At 43.8% G+C, this 17,972-nt stretch overlaps 1 protein-coding gene across 1 annotated transcript in view; it reads left to right on the top strand.

Moving 5' to 3' along the window:
* GABBR2 (gamma-aminobutyric acid type B receptor subunit 2) overlaps positions 1–17,972 on the top strand; it is a 365,224-nt gene that overhangs the window by 202,125 nt on the left and 145,127 nt on the right. The window contains exons 6-7 of the mRNA XM_065878972.1: positions 2,894–3,094; positions 17,061–17,297. Of these exons, the coding sequence (XP_065735044.1) occupies positions 2,894–3,094; positions 17,061–17,297 (438 nt within the window). The remainder of the gene's footprint in view (positions 1–2,893; positions 3,095–17,060; positions 17,298–17,972) is intronic.

The raw sequence follows: 17,972 nt of genomic DNA, 5'->3' as shown, positions 1-17,972 counted from the left end.
CCCATTTTTTGATCAGGTTGTTTTTTTGTTCGTATATTACCTCATTTAATTCCTACACCAACCCAGTGAGATGGGCTTTGCTTTCCACAGGCTATAGATGAGAAAAGCAAGGTCCAAGGAGCTGTGTGCCAGAGTTACCCAGCTGGTATGTGGCAGAGAATCTAGTGCTACTTGACTATAGTCTTTTCTCTTTTTTTTTTCAAAAGATCAGTAGAAAAAATTTTATCTTCATCAAAATTGACTAATATTCTAAACAAAATGTGTTGTCATTCAAATGGACTAAGCTTCTGTTTTCTGGAAAATTCACTCACAAGGAACACCTAACAGAACAATGGCAGGTCAGACAGCTATCACAGCAGATCCCTGGGAGGCTCCTGACTTCCTGCTCCATGCTGCCTCTAAATTATCACACAGTCTTTGGTCTCAGAGAATAATGCAAATCTGCCTTTGCATCTGATCAGAAGACCTCCTCATGTCCTCACTCAGTATCTGTTGTCGCTTACTTACCATACATTCGTAATAAGTGGCACTCTCTTGCCTCAACCTTTTAAGACTGAGAAAGCTTCCAGAAAGTTTTACTTTGTTTGTTTTGCTAAGAAAAGAGAGAAACTTAAAAAAACAGACTTTGAATCTTGTCCCCTTGACTTAGCTGAATGTGTTTGAGCAAATTCCTCAATCTCTGAGCCTCAATGTCTTCATCTATAAGATAGAGATAATAGCACATAACTCATAGGGTTGTTGTGAGGATAAAATAAGGTAATGTATATAAATGGCCTAGCACATAATAGGGGCTCAATATATGTGAGTTCCTCCCTGCCAGTGAAAGATGAGAGTTGTGAAGTCTCACAGGTTCTGCCATTGATGAAATGACCTGGGGTCATTAGGATGACCCTTTTGTTCAAAGGTCTAGCCCCCAGCCAGTTTTGTTGAACTGGGGTTTTGTTATATAATTGTAATATTAGGGCTCTCTGTGTTTTTTCTACAACAGTTTTGATTGGGGCAACATTACAATGTAGTTGCTGGAAAAAATGACTATGATCTGAGGCTGCATTGTGAGAAATACAGTGTCTAGAATGAGGGAGGTGAAAGTCCCATATCGTTAGAGAAGTCTAGAGAAGAGGCGATGTGATCATTACCTTGAGATAGTTGAAGGGCTCTCGTATGAAACAATTTCAGTTTAATCTCCGGTGGCTTCACTGAATCAATGGACAGAGGCCATAGAGATGGAATCTGAGCTTAAGCTAAGGAACAAATATTCTAATTCACACTTACCCCAGTGAGATGCTCCACACTGCAGGCTGGGCTTTTTCAGGTGTTGAGAGAGTTTTAGAAGAGTTGCCTCCTCAGATGTAGGAATGAAGGGAACACACCTCTAACGCTTAGACTCAACAGTAACTATTCTCTAATATACACAAATATAAAGGGCTCTGGCCCACCCTTTCTGGGCAGACCATCGATTAGCATGCTGGAGCCTAAGTGGAGGGCAGCCAAACTCTCCCTGGCATCCAGAGCAATGTTGCAGGCTTCTTTCTCCACACCCTCCTGGCCTCTATGCTGTCTCTGTTCTAAGCCAAGGAACATAAAGGGGTGTGACATGAATTGTTTCCCAACGTGTCCTCCTAACAGAGGTGGCTCCCTAGGAACAAATTGCTGGATCGTTTAAGGTTCACATTTTTTAACGTATACAGTTCATCACAGTGCGCAGAGAGCATTTACATACACCACTGCTCTCTGTAGTCACTTCTGGGTGTTTTGATTACTGATAGGAATGTGAGCTCTACTCCATTCTGGACCCAACTCTGATGGAATGTGACATACCTACAAAGTGGGATTTTCTGGGTGCATCTAAGCTATCAAAAAGCATGCTTTTCCAGATAAAAAATCATCACAGTAAGAATTAAAGCCAAATGGGGGTATATTAGAACAGTCTGACAACTTTTTGTTTAAATGGGAGGCAGGCAGTGTGGCTTTGCAGCGTAAGAGTAGGCAGACCTAGGTTCCAGACTGTGGACCTTGGAAAAGTGACTTTCCCTCTCTGGTTTCCAGTTTCCTCATCTCTAAAATGAGGATAATAAACTCTGCCTAGACCATCTCAAAGGGTGGACATGAATGACAAATAAGATGCGTGTAAAGTATATAAATATAAGGGACTTTTTTTTTGGGATCTGGATTTATGTACACCATGCTTTGGGTAAAGATTTAGAGAGATGTTCAGTTTGCCAAGTGACATCTTATATAAGTTGTATGCTTACATTAAATTTTCTTGGCCCCTTGCAAAATTGCTCCGCCCTAGATTATATTTTAAGGTTATGATCTCAGCTTTTAGTAAAGATCTATACAAAAATAGCCTTATGAAATCTGTTTGTTGTAGGGATGGTGTTGATACCATGCTAGTTAATTTGACAGTGACCTCCATATGAGGCATTTTGTTTAGGGATTAAAGCCTAGAAAACATTTTGTGTCCCTGAAGAACTGGTATGTTTTCTCCTTACTGAAAATAAGAGCTATGCAATTCATATTGTTGCCCTTTTCTCTTGGGCTGCCAGGAAGTTCATGGTGAAATATGTAGCTTATATCTATAGTGTTGGAACCTTTGGTGGACTTGTCTATGTTCTGTTCCCTTTACCTCCAATAAGCATATTATAATCTATATTTTCCCAGGCACTTACGTTTTTATTTTATTCAGTGTTTTATTATTTTAATATACGTGTCTCCTATAAACTACCTTGTATCCCTTGAGAGATAATGAGGAGGAGACGAAGCAAGTAATAGAAAAATTAACAAATCCTCTAGTACGAGGAACCCTGAGTCCCCTCCACCTTTCCCACAGGGTACAAAGCTTTGAACAAATGTTTGTCTCTTGGTGCCTTCATCGTCAACCCATCTGTTGCAGGCATATGAGGAGAATATGTACGGTAGCAAATACCAATGGATCATCCCGGGCTGGTATGAGCCTTCCTGGTGGGAGCAGGTGCACACAGAAGCCAACTCATCCCGTTGTCTCCGGAAGAATCTGCTTGCTGCCATGGAGGGCTACATCGGCGTGGACTTCGAGCCTCTGAGCTCCAAGCAGATCAAGACCATCTCAGGAAAGGTCGGTGCCTTGGCCAGCTCATTTCAGCCCCCAAGCCCATCTCCCTTAACCATGCTGTCCAATGATGTTGGCAAAAAGCACCTAGATCTTGTTCTGGCCTTTGCTGTGTGATTTTGAGCAAAGCATGTGACCTCTCTGAGCCTCGCTTATCTGTTAAATGAGGATATCCAGCTCTCTACTGCATGGCCTTCTAGAGAATTGTGGGAATCAAATGAGGTAAGGGTGCTTTGTAAGCACGTAACATAGTGTATGCGTAAGGGGTGGAGTCGTGACTAGTATGGCACCAACTGCAGGCACTGACTTTCAGACGAGGCCACTGTTTCATCCTGTGCCCCTCTGACCTGGAATGTCATTTCTCAGTCTCACTGATGCTCCTGTCAGCCTGGAGGAGACGAACGACCCCACAGGTAGACTTGGGGAAACATGTACTAAAGACCAGAAAGATTGGTCCAAACCCCAGTTTTGCCACTTACCAGCTGTGTGACCTTGAGCTTGAGTTCTCTGAGCCGCTGTTTTTTCATCTGTAGAGTGGTGGTGAAAATATCTTCCTCTGGGGTCAAAAGGTGGGCTGAATGGCAGATTGTGCAATGTGGCTGGCATGGCACCTGACATCTTGTGCTGTCATAACTAGGAGGAGGACCTTGGCAGGGTGCTTAGGTCCTTAGGCCTCCACTAGGGATGTTCCCACTAGGGATGACTAACCCCTGGCCTGCTTATCTCATAGGGCTGTGAAAGAACAGGTAGTATGGTGCATGTAAAAGTATTTCCAAAGTACACTATTCTCTATCAGTGAAAACATTATCAAGAATCAGGTGGTGGCAGTCCCAGTGAAGATGGCAACATCCGTCTCTCAATTCTAACCACCAGCCAAAGTTCAGTACAGCAGGGCACATGATTCTTTTCTGTCTCCTCTGATCTCAGATTTTTAAATTCTCTACCAACCTTCAACTTCATTTAAAGGATCAACTTCATAGTAAAGTAAAAAATATATATATATTATTTTTATCCATTATTTAATCTCAGTCAGAGCCAACGCTACAAGAATGACTTACTGATTTGTCCAAAAAGGGCAAATCATTAGGACACATTTTATAAGCAGCTCTGTAGATCACGTGGCACCTGAGAGATCCTGGAAAAACACTTTGGGTAGAAAATGTTGAAAGAAATATTTTAATACCAAAATCAATGACAATATGAAGTTTTTGGAGATGCTGACTAATGAGAAGAAACAACTCATTTTTATTTCAGTAGGTATTATTTTTAAAGTTGTTGAAGTTTACAGTTTATTAGAAGATACTTGGGTCCAGGGATACCCTAAACTTTAAAAATAGTATAAAGTTTGAGGAAAATACAAAAACTAAAATTCTATACAGGCAGACAGTATAATAATTAAAATGAGAGACTTAAGGAAGACCAAAGATGTAAATGATTACACATGAGATCTGTGAAGCTGAGTGGGGGTAAGGGCCATGAGACGCCCCAAGGGCCTCAAATGTCGTTCCAAGGAGCGTGAGTGTTCCCCGGGGTGGGCGAGCCATGCACAGATGTGAGCATGTGCACAGGAATGCATTTTGGGAAGATCATTTTTTGTAGTGTTTTTTCAGAGTAAATGTTTTGACTTGATAACATCTCCCAGGTCACTGACTTTCCTTTTTAATTTTAAATTTTTAAATTTGGGCCTGGTGAGGAGGCTGACCTCACCCCCATATCACTGTGCCCATGTATGGACACCTTGGGGCTATTCCTGGGGCTGTTCATTTCATCTCACAGTGTGGGCCACCCACTCCTGGGCCTCCCAGGATGGAGCAGTACCATCAGAGCAGAGCCAGGCAGACTCCCAGCTTGGGGCAGCTTCTGAAATTCCAGGCGACCTAGTCCCTGTCCCACAGTCTTTGAGACGAGAGGCAGCATTTCTTATATTATCTCAAGGTCAAAAGATAATTGAAGTTACACGGGGAAATCTGAAACTCTTTGCCTCTTGGACTCAGAGAGTTTAGGACTCTCCTAGAGGTCATGTAGACCAGCCTCTCTCATCAGACTCTCAGATCCTTCCAGTAGCACAGGAATCACTACTTGTTCCCTAATTTTCCCCACTGGTCCCCATCCCTTGTCCCTATAGGGCCCATCCCTCCAGTTGTAACTTAACAGTTCCAGGGCCAGGACTAAGGGCAAAATTTAAGGGGGTGCCAAAGACCTCAATGGAAAAATCCATGATGAACAAAATATCAAAATTTTAAATAAAGACAAGATCCACAAACCAAGATTAGGGTGAACTGATTTGAGTCACATAATTATAAGAACACATCTTCTCTTTATTTAAAATTTTGCTCATCGTGGATTCTTTTTTTTTTTTTTTTTTTTTTGCGTTAGTTTTGATTTTTTAATCTTGATTACTGAGGGTTTTGGCTCCTTCTTCCATTTTGCCCCTGAAGGGAGGGCGTCACTCACCTCCCCCTGGTCCTTGCCCTGCACAGGTTGTGTTCATCAAGCCCCTTCCCATGCTCTGCACTTCCTCTTGTTGAGTGCTCTCTCCCCAGGGTGTAGGGCCCAGAGTTGATAAGGCATTCGTATTTGTGGTCTGACCACAAGCCAACTTCGTCAACCAATCTTCAAGAATATATGGCTAAAGGAAGTTCTAGAAAGTCATGAAATAGTTCTTGAATTTGATTTTGCGGGGTATGTGACTGCTGGGGACCGGGTCAGCATGGCACAGGCTTCTGGGTCGATGCCTGTGTTCTGGGGTCCATCAGTATCCATGAAGACAAGCAAACACGTATAGAAGCAAGTCAGTGGACTCTTGCCATCTTCACTGTTTACACATAGGAAAGCTGAGGAGCAGAAAGCGGAAGGGCATACCCAGGTTCCTTGTGGTGGGTTGAAAAGTGGCCCCTAAAAAGATATGTCCAGGCCCTAACACTTAGAACCTGTGAATGTGACCTTATTTGGAAAAAGGGTCTTTGTGGATGTAATTAATTTAAGAATCTTGAGATGAGATTATCCTGGACTACCTGGGTAAACCCTAAATCCAATGACAAGTGTCCTTATAAGAAAAAGGCAGAGGGAGTTTTGCCACTTGGGGAAGATCACATGAAGACGGAGGCAGAGATTGGAGTGATGCGTCTACAAGACAAGGCATGCCAAGGATTGCTGGCAGCCACCAGAAGCTAGAAGAAAGGCACGGTAGCAGATTCCCCTTGGAGCTTACAGAGGGAACCAACCCTGCCAGCACCTTAGTTTTGGTCTTCCTGGCCTCCAGAACTAGGAGCAAATAAATTTCTGTTGTTTTAAACCACCCAGTTTATGGAAATTTGTTATGGCCACCCCAGGAAACTGATATAGTCACCCAGCAGGTCAGGGACAGATCCAGGAGTGGAAGCCAGGACTGCTAAGTCCCCACTCACTGCCCCTTCCCCTCTACCATGCTCTCCCTCTAGACATGTGACATGCTTAGGGGCAGAGCACATCCAAATCAGCCCTTTCTGTGATTTCTTAGCGGGCCTGTTAGTAAGTGGCAGAACAGGACAGTATGGGTCTGGTAATCAGATCTAGTACAAATCTTGGCATTGTCACCAGTTAATCTGCCACCTCAGCTAGACAGTCACCATCCCTGGGCCTCAGTTTCCTCAACTGAAAATGAGAGATTTGGACCATGTAGCTCCTGGCGTCCTTTCACAGCAAAATTCTCTGTAAGTATGGTATTGAGTTATTACAGCAAGCTGTGTGATATGGTTATGATGTTAAACCCTGGAACCCCCAGGATAAAGGTAACTCCTGATAAAGTCACATAATCAGGTGCAACAGTGGCCCCTCTTGAAATGCATTCTCCGTGGTTGCCTCTTCCATATGCCTGTCTCTGGTGCCAAGCTGTCCCCAGCTTGCTCATGGGCACCCAGGAGATTTCTGGTAGGAGGAATAACAAGGTCATGGTCTCCCTCCTGAGCACGTTCATCAGTCCCTTCCCATTGGAATTTCCAGTGATGGGACAAGTGCAGACCTTTGGGCTTCCCCGAGTACATTCAGAGCTCAGTCTTTCAGAACCTCACGTAAACAGCCTCTGGATACTTGCTTTGGCCCTAAAGGCTCTTTCTCCTTGTTAAACTTCCCCATCACCACTCTATTTCCCCAAAGTGACTCTGTTGACATTGGTGATTTCCAGTGTCGGCTTTCACTTTTCAGCGTCCCACTGGGTTTGTTTCCACTGTGAGCATTTACAGTTCTGGTGTAAAATTCCAGTGATGTCTCAGCCTCTCTAATAAGGACATTCTTCCCGTTACCATTCTCCTGCTGAGACACACAGAGTTGGGCCAAGGCACCAGATGGAAAAGTTCACAGAACCGTGGAATCAGTGGGAATCTCAGAAGTGGGCCCCAACCCTCCATCAAAGGCACAGGCTCATTCTTTGGAAGAGTTTTGTAATGTTTTCCGGCAAGAAGCTTCTGTGACCACCCACAACTATTTATCCAACACAGCAGAACAAGAGGAAACAGAAATCTAGTGAGTCCTCAACTTAGAGCAATGACCTGGGAAAAGCTGCAGCCATCTCATTGTCACTGCCATCAGAGCGCCATAACAAAGAACCTGGGGCTCTTAGGGAAGCCCTGGGCTCTAGAGAGGAGGAAGGGAAGGTGCCATGGGAAAGTAGAGGTGCACCCCAGGTAGCCGAGCTTTACAGTGCTGCTGCCTCTGCCCTCACCTTCCCCACAAAGCTCCTGTTCCCTTCTGCTTCCCTAAGTACCACATCCCTGGGAGACAGGCGGTGCGGCAAAGGAATATGGGCTTGGGAAGAAGGGTGTGGTGGCCTTTTGGCACTGGTTAGATGTGAATCTTGGCCCCACCATTTCCCAACTGAGTGACTCTGGAAGACAGATAGTTGTTCATGCAACATCCATAGCCCCTCTTCCCCCTCAGTAACATAACTCTTGTTTTTAACTGGGTATGTTGCCACCCATCTGAAAATGTACATTTCCCAGCCTCCCATGTAGCTAGATACAGCCAGGATTCTAAGTCTAGCCAATGAGATTTAAGTAGAAGTATTATACAAGACTTGTAAAATCTCCTTTAAGGGGAGAGCTTGCCTTTCTTTTTCCTTCTCCTTTGTGTTGGCTGGAATATGGATGGGATGGCTGGAGTTATAGCAACTATTTTGGATCAAGAGGTGACCTTGAGAAGGAAACTTTATTCTAAGATAGCAGAGCATAAAGATAAGAGCCTGGGTCCCTGGTTACACTGTGGAGTTGCCATAGCAACCCTGCACCACCTACCCATGAGCATCTTTTCCGTGAGAAAGAAATAAACTATCTCATTTAAGTCAGTGATCATTTTTTTTCTGTTTTATTCAACTGAACCTAATCAATAGTGATGCAGTGACATTGGGCTAGTCATTTGGCCTTTCTGAAATTGTTTCTCATTATACTGGAGTAATAATATCTCTTTTACAGATTTAGAAGGATTAAATGAGGTAATACAGAGGAAAATATGTTGCCGAGTGCCAAGCACACAATAGATGCTCAACAAATTGTAGTTCTCTTCCTCCATCAGCGCAGCAGCCTTATGGGCAGGAGAAAGGAGTAGTGAGTCAGTTTATACACACAAATCTGCTCTGGTTTGTTGTTGGGATTTTACTGAATCTATAGACTGATTTAGGAAAAACTGACTTCTTTGTAATATAGGGTCTTCCCATCCATTCAGTTTCTCTCAGAAATGTTTTGTAATTTTTTGTGTGGAACTCTTGCATGTATTTTATTTGATTTATTTATAGGTGTTTGATGTATTTCAGTGAATATATGTGCACATTACTATTGGGTGCATGCTTGGGGTGGAATTTCTGAGTCATAGGGAATACATATGTTCAGCTTTAGTAGACACCACCAAACGGATTTCCAAAGTGGTTATACCAATTTACACACCCACCGGCAGTGATTGAGAGTTCCAGTTGGTTCACATGCTCACCAACATTTGGCATTGTTAGCTTTTTAATTTTAGCCAATATAGTGGGCGAGTAGTGGTATCTCATTTTTGTTTTAATTTACATTTCCTTGATGACTAATGAAGTTGTCGATCTTTTCATATCATTATTGACCATTTTGATATCCTCTTTTATAAACTGCCTATTCAAGTCTTTTGCCCATTTTTTCCACTTGGATTCTCTGCCTGTTTCTCATTGATTTGTAGAAGTTCTTTTTGTATTCTGGGTATGAATTCTTAGACAGTTATATGTATTACTTATATCATTTGTGCCCTGTTTAAGCATCTTTACCCACCCAAGCTCATAAAGATATTTTTCGATCTTGTCTTTTAGAAGCTTGTTTTACCTTTCACTTTTAGATATAGAATTCACGTGAAATTGATTTTATGTAAGGTCTAAGGTAAGATCAAGATTAATTTTTTCCGTATGGTTAACCAATTGATTCAGAACCATTTATTGAAAATCCTCCTTACCCCCCCATGCTATAGTATCATCTTTATCATAAATTAAATGAGTATATATAGTGTGGGTCTGTTTCTGGACTTTCTGTTCTCTTCAATTGTTCTATTTGCCTACCCTTTAACCAATACCACTGTGCCTTAATAATTGAAGTTTTATAAGACCTGATGGGTGGTAGTGTTAAGTCCCTCTTCTTCTCTGAGATTTTCTTGGGTGTCCTTGAACCTGATGTCATGTTCCATTTTAGATCTACTCACATATTTACACTTCCCATTACTTTTCATTCCTCCCTTCATTTGTGTTCTGTTTATGATCACTTTCCTTCTGCCTGAAGAACAACTCTTGGTCTTGCTTTTACTGCGGGTTTGCTGGAGACATATTCTCTCAGTTTCTGATTGTCTAAAATTTTCTTTCATCTTTAAGATTGAGAGATATATTAACTAGGTGTAGAATTCTAGATGGTTTGTTATTTTCTTTTAGCACTTTCAGATGTCATTTCATTGTCTTCTGGCATCCACTGTTTCTGTTAAATCAGCCATCAGCCTTATTGTTGCTATTTTGAAGATCATGCATCCTTTTTTTTTTTTCTCTAACTGCTTTTTTTTTTTTTTTGCGGTACGCAGGCCTCTCACTGTTGTGGCCTCTCCTGTTGTGGAGCACAGGCTCCGGATGTGCAGGCTCAGCAGCCATGGCTCATGGGCCCAGCTGCTCCACGGCACATGGGATCCTCCCAGACCGGGGCACGAACCCGCGTCCCCTGCATCGGCAGGCAGACTCCCAACCACTGCGCCACCAGGGAAGCCCCTGGGTTTATCTTGATTGGAGTTTAAGCTTTATGGAACTTCATGAATCAGTGGATTGATATGTATTGGGGGAAATTCTAGGAAAATATCTCTTAAATATTGCTTCTACCTATCCTCTCTTTCCTCACATTTTAGGACACCAGTTATACATGTGCTATACCTTTTCAACACATTCCATATATCTCTTATGTTCATTTCCTGTTTTCTATCCTTTTTTCCTCCCTGTGCCTCAGTCTGAATATTTACTACTAACCTTTCTTCCAGTTCACTAACCTACTTTCTGCTGTGTCTAATATGCTGCTTCATCCATCTGTTGAGTTCTTAGTTTCATTTGTTGTTGTATTTTTAAATTTTTTTAGGATTTTCATTTTATTCTTTTTTTCTTTCATTGCTTCCAGTTTTCTGGTGATATTCTATATCTTTTATCTATTTTCTTGAACATATAAACCTGCTATGTTAAAGTCCATGTCTAATAACTTCAAGATATGGATCACCTGTGGGTCTGCTTCTATTGCCTATTTTCTTCTTTCCTTCCTTTCTTTCTTTCTTCCTTCTTTCCTTCTTTTTTTCTTGTTTTTTTTAAAATTTGATCCTATCACCTGGCGTACCTAGTAAGTTTAATTCATTAAATTGGTTATGAAAAATTAAAGAAGCTACAGATGGCATTACTTTCTCCAGAGAAGATTTATTTCGCTTCAAGCAAGCTGTTAGAATAGGAGCAGATCACTTTATCCAATAAAGAATTGAGATGATTCCAAGCTTGGTTTTAGTTTTCACAAGGGCTGGTCTATTTTGGTTTGCCCTTACTCCTGTCTGTCCTTCAGCATTCTCAAATCCTGGGGTGTTTACTGGATTGGCCCTGGATTCCAATTTTTGTCTTCCTAATGCCATGAAACTCCAAACATATCTGCTTACTTCCTTAACCCCTTAGCCACCACTTTTTGCTTGGCTTCTCAGCCTCTTGCTTTATGCAGCTTAGTTATCACCGAATATTTCAAGTGCAAATGTCAGTCTGCATACTGGTATTCTGTAGTTCCTCTTCCTCTGAGACCTTTGCCTATAAGCCTTGCTACCCTGATAACCCTGAACTATAGTTTTTTTGTCTTCCCATCTCTGAGGGACTGCTGAAAACTCTGATCCAGTGTTTTCTATTCCTACAACTAACCTTCCCACTTACAAATCAGGAAATGCTTCCAGGGGAAGCAGCAAAGAATGTTGGACTCTTCTCAAAACACTTCTCTTCTCTCCAGAATCTTGGTTCCTCAAGTCCTAGATGTCCTGGTTGCTTTCTGATACCTTTGGATAGCTATTTTTATATTTTATGCTGCTTTCCTTAATGTTCTTCATGAGAGCTTTTGTCTGACATAATTTATTTCATCATAGTCAGAGTAGAAGTCTGACCTGAGACTCTTTTGCTTAAAAGGTGAAGAATAGCATATTGGGGACAGGGTAAGCATGTCACTGACTTCAGCAATTTGAGGTGCTGTTGTGGATAAGAGGGAGCAGACAGGTTCATTGTGGCTCCACAGGAAGACATAGCAAGTTACAGGGAGATAGGTGTAAACTCTGTGTCCAGAAGACTAGTCTCATAGACGTCAGGCATCCCTTAAGTGGAAGACTCTCCCTGAAGACATAGTGACCTTCCCAACGCTGGAGGAGTCTCAGAAAAGGCTCAACAAATACCTGGAAGTTGCTACTGAGAAAATCCAAGAATCAGATTGTGAGAGGGACTTAATCAGTGGTAACCAATTTATGTATTTTGAAATCTTAAAGGATTTTAAAAAATACAGATGCCCAAGTTATCCCACAGACACAATAAACAAAATGTAGGGCCCTGGCATCTGCACTTTTAACAGGCTCCCTGGGTGACCTACAGACTGGAGTAAAAGAACCACTAGACTGTCCCCTAGTGTACCTTCCAAATGAGACTGTGGTTCCAGCATCCCACAAGGGATGCTAGAGAGAGACTCTGCCAGTTTTTCCAGTCTGGGAAGTGGCAATTGGAGATGTGGAAGGAGATGTTTCCCCTTTCTCCTCTTTTCTGTCCATGAGCCTCACCTCTCCTAGAAAGCAGGACTCGACTTGGTTCTGTTGGAATGACAGACCCATAAAGTTTAGTCATACTGTGGGGTAGCAAGCTTATGTGGGCTAGCCTGGGAACCTAACCACTATTTATAACACAGTTTCTGTATGAAACTATGTTCCAAGTTCCAACAACTGCCTTTCAAAAATATGTGGAACACAACATGTCAGTAATTGGGACTCTCTATATAAAGTTATTTTCTCAGAAACTTTTAGCTTCTCATGGTAAACTTGAACTCAGAGAATGAGTAATCAATCAGTTTTCAGTGTCTGCTTTACAGTGGAAGAAATTCTTGTGCCCTGAATAATTGGAGACCTGCTTTAAGAACAGCTATTACTTTTGCTCAGACAATTGTGAGAGTGTTTCTTCCTGCTGTCATTGTTTTGCCTGAGGGAGATCAGTGCCAGCTTCACCTGGGAACAGTGATGAATGGTCTGGGATATAGTGTGGTAGCAATGACTTCAACGTGGTGCTTGCAAAATGAGGTCACCTTTCAGAGCTAAGCTACACTGGTGTCCCACTCCAAGGACTCTACCCACAGAAGTGAGGTAAACAGCCACATTGCCAGGGTCTTCCACCCGCCTTTCCCCTGGATGAAGAACAGTCTTATGAGATAGAAAAGATAGGGATTTACAAGTGGTACATATTAAAAAATATATGGGGGCTTGTGTTGGTCCCAATGTCAAATTGAATAAACAGTCTGATCTTGATCCCCTCTACTGTCTACACACAAAAAACATCACCAATAAACTATATCAAAGAAGTTAAAAAACCACACTCATTTACCTCCTGATGAGACCATACTGTGTCTGTTCCCCTCAGGTCTGACTCCCCCCTCCAACTTTAAGAGGGTCACAGAAACCTTTAAGGATGCCCCAGTGGCATATCCTGGATAGGGAAGAAGTCTGGAAATGTCATCTGAATGTAATCATCAGGTTGAACAAACAGGACTCAAAGAGACACTACCAGCCCTTGGATGCCTTTGCCTGCATCAGAGCAAGACTCATAGCAGCAAAATCTGGGAGAGAAGAGGTCAAAGGGGCCTCATTCCTTTTGTGCTTAAACAATTAATTAGATAAATAGACATTCAAGTAAATTTTTAATACTTTAAAAATAGCCGGGGCTTCCCTGATGGCACAGTGGTTGAGAGTCTGCCTGCCGATGCAGGGGACACGGGTTCCTGCCCCGGTCCGGGAAGATCCCACATGCCGCGGAGCGGCTGGGCCCGTGAGCCATGGCCGTGAGCCTGTGCGTCCGGAGCCTGTGCTCCGCAACGGGAGAGGCCACAACAGAGAGAGGCCCCCGTACTACAAAAAAAAAAAAAAAAAAATAGCCAATAGCTGAATTAATAGCCTGAAATAGACCTAAATCGCCTTTTAAAATAAAGAAAAATATAGCCAAATAGTGAAAGATGGAAAAATAACAAGGATGCATTGAAACAAAGCATCCTTAAAAGTTGTGACTCTCACCGTAACAAGAAGAGGAAACGCACCTTGGAAGTGAAAGTTGCCCATCAATATGTGAAAGGAGCTCACTGTTCATCATTAATCAGAGAAATGCAAATTAAAATGAGATGTACTTTTTTTCCTTAACCTAAGAAACTGACAATGATTTTAAAAATTGAAATACCTATTGTGGTCCAGGATGCAAGGAAATGGGTACTTTCATACAGAGTGGAATTCTAGCTTTTCATATTTGGGGAGGATAATTTGGCCCTTTATATGTGTGAATAGCGTTTAAGGTTTTTGTACCTTTTGCCTCTGCAATTACACAGCTGGGAATTTCTTCTGAAAAAATAATTACCAGTCTGTGTTCAGAAAATTTAGATACAAGGATGCTTTTTTGCAGTTCTGTAGTTTGGAACAATTAAGAAAAGACTAAATGTCCAATAATTGGAAATTACCTAAGGAACTAAAGGTAGGACATCCATGCACTGGAGGGCTGTTAACCACTATCAGCACAGGCATAGTCTTGGGCCTTCAGGGTGTCCTGGGTGAGCAGCTGTGCCAGGTGGCCAGGTGAACAACCACCTGTACTATTAATAGTAGTGGCTGTCGTTTGTGGAGCACCTACCATGTCCTGGACACAGGACTGACGCTCTGCACACTTCATCTCATGGAACCCTCATGGCCACCCAGCAAGGGAGGATGCAGAGACCTGGAGGAGATAGGATCCATGCCTCAGGTCACAATTAGTAAACCACAGAGCTGGGGCTAGAGGACAGGTCGGCCTGCTTCCAAATCCTGTGTTCTTACCACTGTGCCAGGCTCCTGCCTCGATAGCTAAGAGGAAGCTTCTAGGTCACCTAGTCCAACCTCCTTGCTTTTCAGATGGAGTAACTGATTCTTAGAAAGGGTCTCTGCAGGTATTGTTTTGGGTTCTGTGGTTAAAACAGATAACATCCCTGACCCCATGGAGCTTAATTCTGTGGGTAGGTAAATTGCCGGAAGTGAAAAGTGCAATAAAGAAGATAAAACCCGTGGATAGAGAATGCCTGGGGCGGGGCGGGGGGAATGACACATGTTAAAATTTGTGTGCCGAGAATATCACGTGAGAGCTGGAGAAGAAGCTTTCTGGCAGAGGAAGCATCTAGTGCAACAGCCCCAAGCTGCAAACAGACTTGGTGTGATCCAAGGACGCAAAAGGTTTAGGGAAGAGAGAGTTTCATAATGGACTGTTTCATGCTCCCTGATGAGGAGTGAGACGGCGAAGGATGATGGGTGGAGGGGTGCAGTTTTTTGTGAGGAGGGGCTCAAGAAGCTGGGCTGGGCTAGAGACGGTGCTGTCTCCTTGAAGAACCCTTGGAATTGAAGAGCTTCTGCCGGGTATTTTGAGTGATGAACAGAATAGTGATGGCTGGATGTGATGCATTTCCAAAGGAAGTTATAAATGGATAAAACCTGAGCCATCCAGTAGGAGCCAAATGATTTAAAAAAAAAAAAAAGGCAGTGGATTTGTTGCTGGGACACCAATCACATTTGGTCAGGCAGATTCCTGATTTGGTCGCCTGCAGGTTCCACCTCTGGAAGGGCTTGGCTGAACCCAGGCTCTGCTAAACCTTGAGCCAAGGGCAAGGGACTTGAGCTCCAGCCATGGAACAACCCAGCCTTCGACGGCTCAAGTTCACCACCCTCCCTGGGCACTAGACCTGGCCCCAAACAACCTGGGGTGGAAGGCAGTTATGACTTCAAAAGTCAAACATGAGAGAAGCAGCAAAGCTAGAATGGGACCAGTCTAGCCACACACACACACACACACACACACACACACACACACACACACACACACGCTGTGTGACCTTGGCCAAATCTCTAGACCTCTCTGTGTCTCCAGCTGCAGGTTGAGGGGGCGTGTGTGACCATTGCTAAGGGCCTTTTCTGGTATAAACTGACAGTGAGTTGATGGTTTCTATGTGTGATTTGTGCCCAAGGAGTGTTCTTCCAAAGACTAAGCTGTGGGCTCTGATGACATTTCTGGCAGGGAAGTTTAGAAGTGATTTGAGAAAAAGCCCACAGAAGGGCTGAGGGTAATGGGTTCCCCTAGAGCGGCATTCATTTGGATCTATAAGCCTCAGGGACTAGAGTAAAAAGGCAGTTTCATTACTTTGTGGCCTCAATCAGAATGTTAATATTACCAATGAAATTCTTTTATGAAAGTCAGCTCAATGGGAGAAAAAAATTCTTTTTTTTAAATGCTGAGTTATTCACAGACCCTACTATATTATGGAAGATGAAAGGGAAGGGTACAATGTAGAGGTCAGAAGAGACCTTACACCTGGGCAACTAGGACCTGCCCTGGGCCCCATGCTCTAAGCGGACCTCACTCAGACCCCATGGGGTTCAGAATTCACAAGGCCATGGGGCCCTGCCCACCTGGAGCCTGTACCGCTTTCCCCCTCCTAAGGCCATGCCCTGAATTCCATGCCCAAATGCCTGGAGCCACATCTAGGGTCCAAAGAGCCTCTTTAGGGAGGACTGAGCTTCTGGGGTGGTCAAGGGGCTACTGATGCTGGAAGGGGGAGGAAGTGTGGACTGAGCTTGGCTGGCCTGTGGGGTGGAGCCAGGTGGGAAGAGAAGAGGGTGGGTGGACCACAGAGCAAGGTCAGCCCCCTTGTGCTACTGTGCCCGGACTGAAGCTCTCAGGGGCCCCAGACTTCTGAATTCAAACTTGGCCTTCCAGATCCTAAGGAAGATATATTTACCTTCCTTTAACCCGTTATGATGGAAAGATAGAAAATATTTTACTGAACAATTGGTTTGCTTGCCTGTAACTTAATATTTAGACATATGGTATGTGGGCCTTCACTGATGCTCTAGCTCTAGGCCCTGCAAATGTCAGGGGGAGGCCTGTTAGAGTGCATTTTTCCTTCAGCCTAGTCTTGGCAGACAGCCAGGGTTCAGATACCAGCCCCGCCACTCACTTGGGCCTCGGCAAGTTGACTTTCCTGAGTCAATTTTCTCATCTGTAAGTAAATGGAGATAAGAATAGTACCACCGTACAGGGTTGTTGTGGGGATTAGATGAGATAAGGCACATTTAAGAGCCTAGCACCATGCCTGGCTCACAGTAAGCTTTGGGGAGTGTCAGCTTTCAGCACTGTGTGCCTGATGTCCCTGCTGGCTATAACCTGGTGTCCCCTGGTCTCCTTGTTTTCCAGACGCCGCAGCAGTATGAGAGAGAGTACAACAACAAGCGGTCAGGCGTGGGGCCCAGCAAGTTCCATGGGTACGCCTACGATGGCATCTGGGTCATCGCCAAGACGCTGCAGAGGGCCATGGAGACGCTGCACGCCAGCAGCCGGCACCAGCGGATCCAGGACTTCAACTACACGGACCACACACTGGGCAGGATCATCCTCAACGCCATGAACGAGACCAACTTCTTCGGGGTCACGGTCAGTCCCAGGCCCCCGGGCTCTGCTTTCCTTAGTGCCCGTTAGAGACATACAAGGCAAGAGGGGCTGTGTCACAGGCCCTCTGATATACAGTCCATTTCCTCAATTGTTGAAATAACTTCCTGTGGGCTTTACGATTGCAGGGCTGCTGAAACGGGCACATGCGGTAACGCTCTCTGACATGTTGAGAAACTACTTCTCTATAACTCATGGATTAGAGAGGCCATAGTGAGTTGACCGCACACAGAGCAGGTGGAATCCACCAGGTGGAGGGGTGGGGTGGGCCAGCAGAAGCTCTAGACCCAAAGTCAGGTTCAAATCCTGAGCCTTCACTTTCAAGTTTCCATCTTCAGACCACGGAATTTTCGTCCCCAAAATGGGAATAATACCTACCTGGCAAAGTAGTCATAAAGATTAGGTGTTACAAATTAAAAACTGCTAGTGTTTGTTGAGCAAGCTACTTGCTTCAAGGCTCTCAGCTGGGAAATGGGGATAATAATATCTGTCTTGTGCAGAAATCAGGAAAATTAGCCGTGATAAGAATCACTGTTATTTCTTTTTTTTTTTTTTTTTTTTTTTGCTGTACGCGGGGCTCTCACTGTCGTGGCCTTTCCCGTTGCGGAGCACAGGCTCCAGACGCGCAGGCCCAGCGGTGATGACTCACGGGCCCAGCCG

This window comes from Phocoena phocoena, chromosome 6 (genome assembly GCF_963924675.1).
Source record: "Phocoena phocoena chromosome 6, mPhoPho1.1, whole genome shotgun sequence".
NCBI classification, from domain to species: Eukaryota; Metazoa; Chordata; class Mammalia; order Artiodactyla; family Phocoenidae; genus Phocoena; species Phocoena phocoena.
This window is presented reverse-complemented; position numbering and strand designations above follow the sequence as displayed.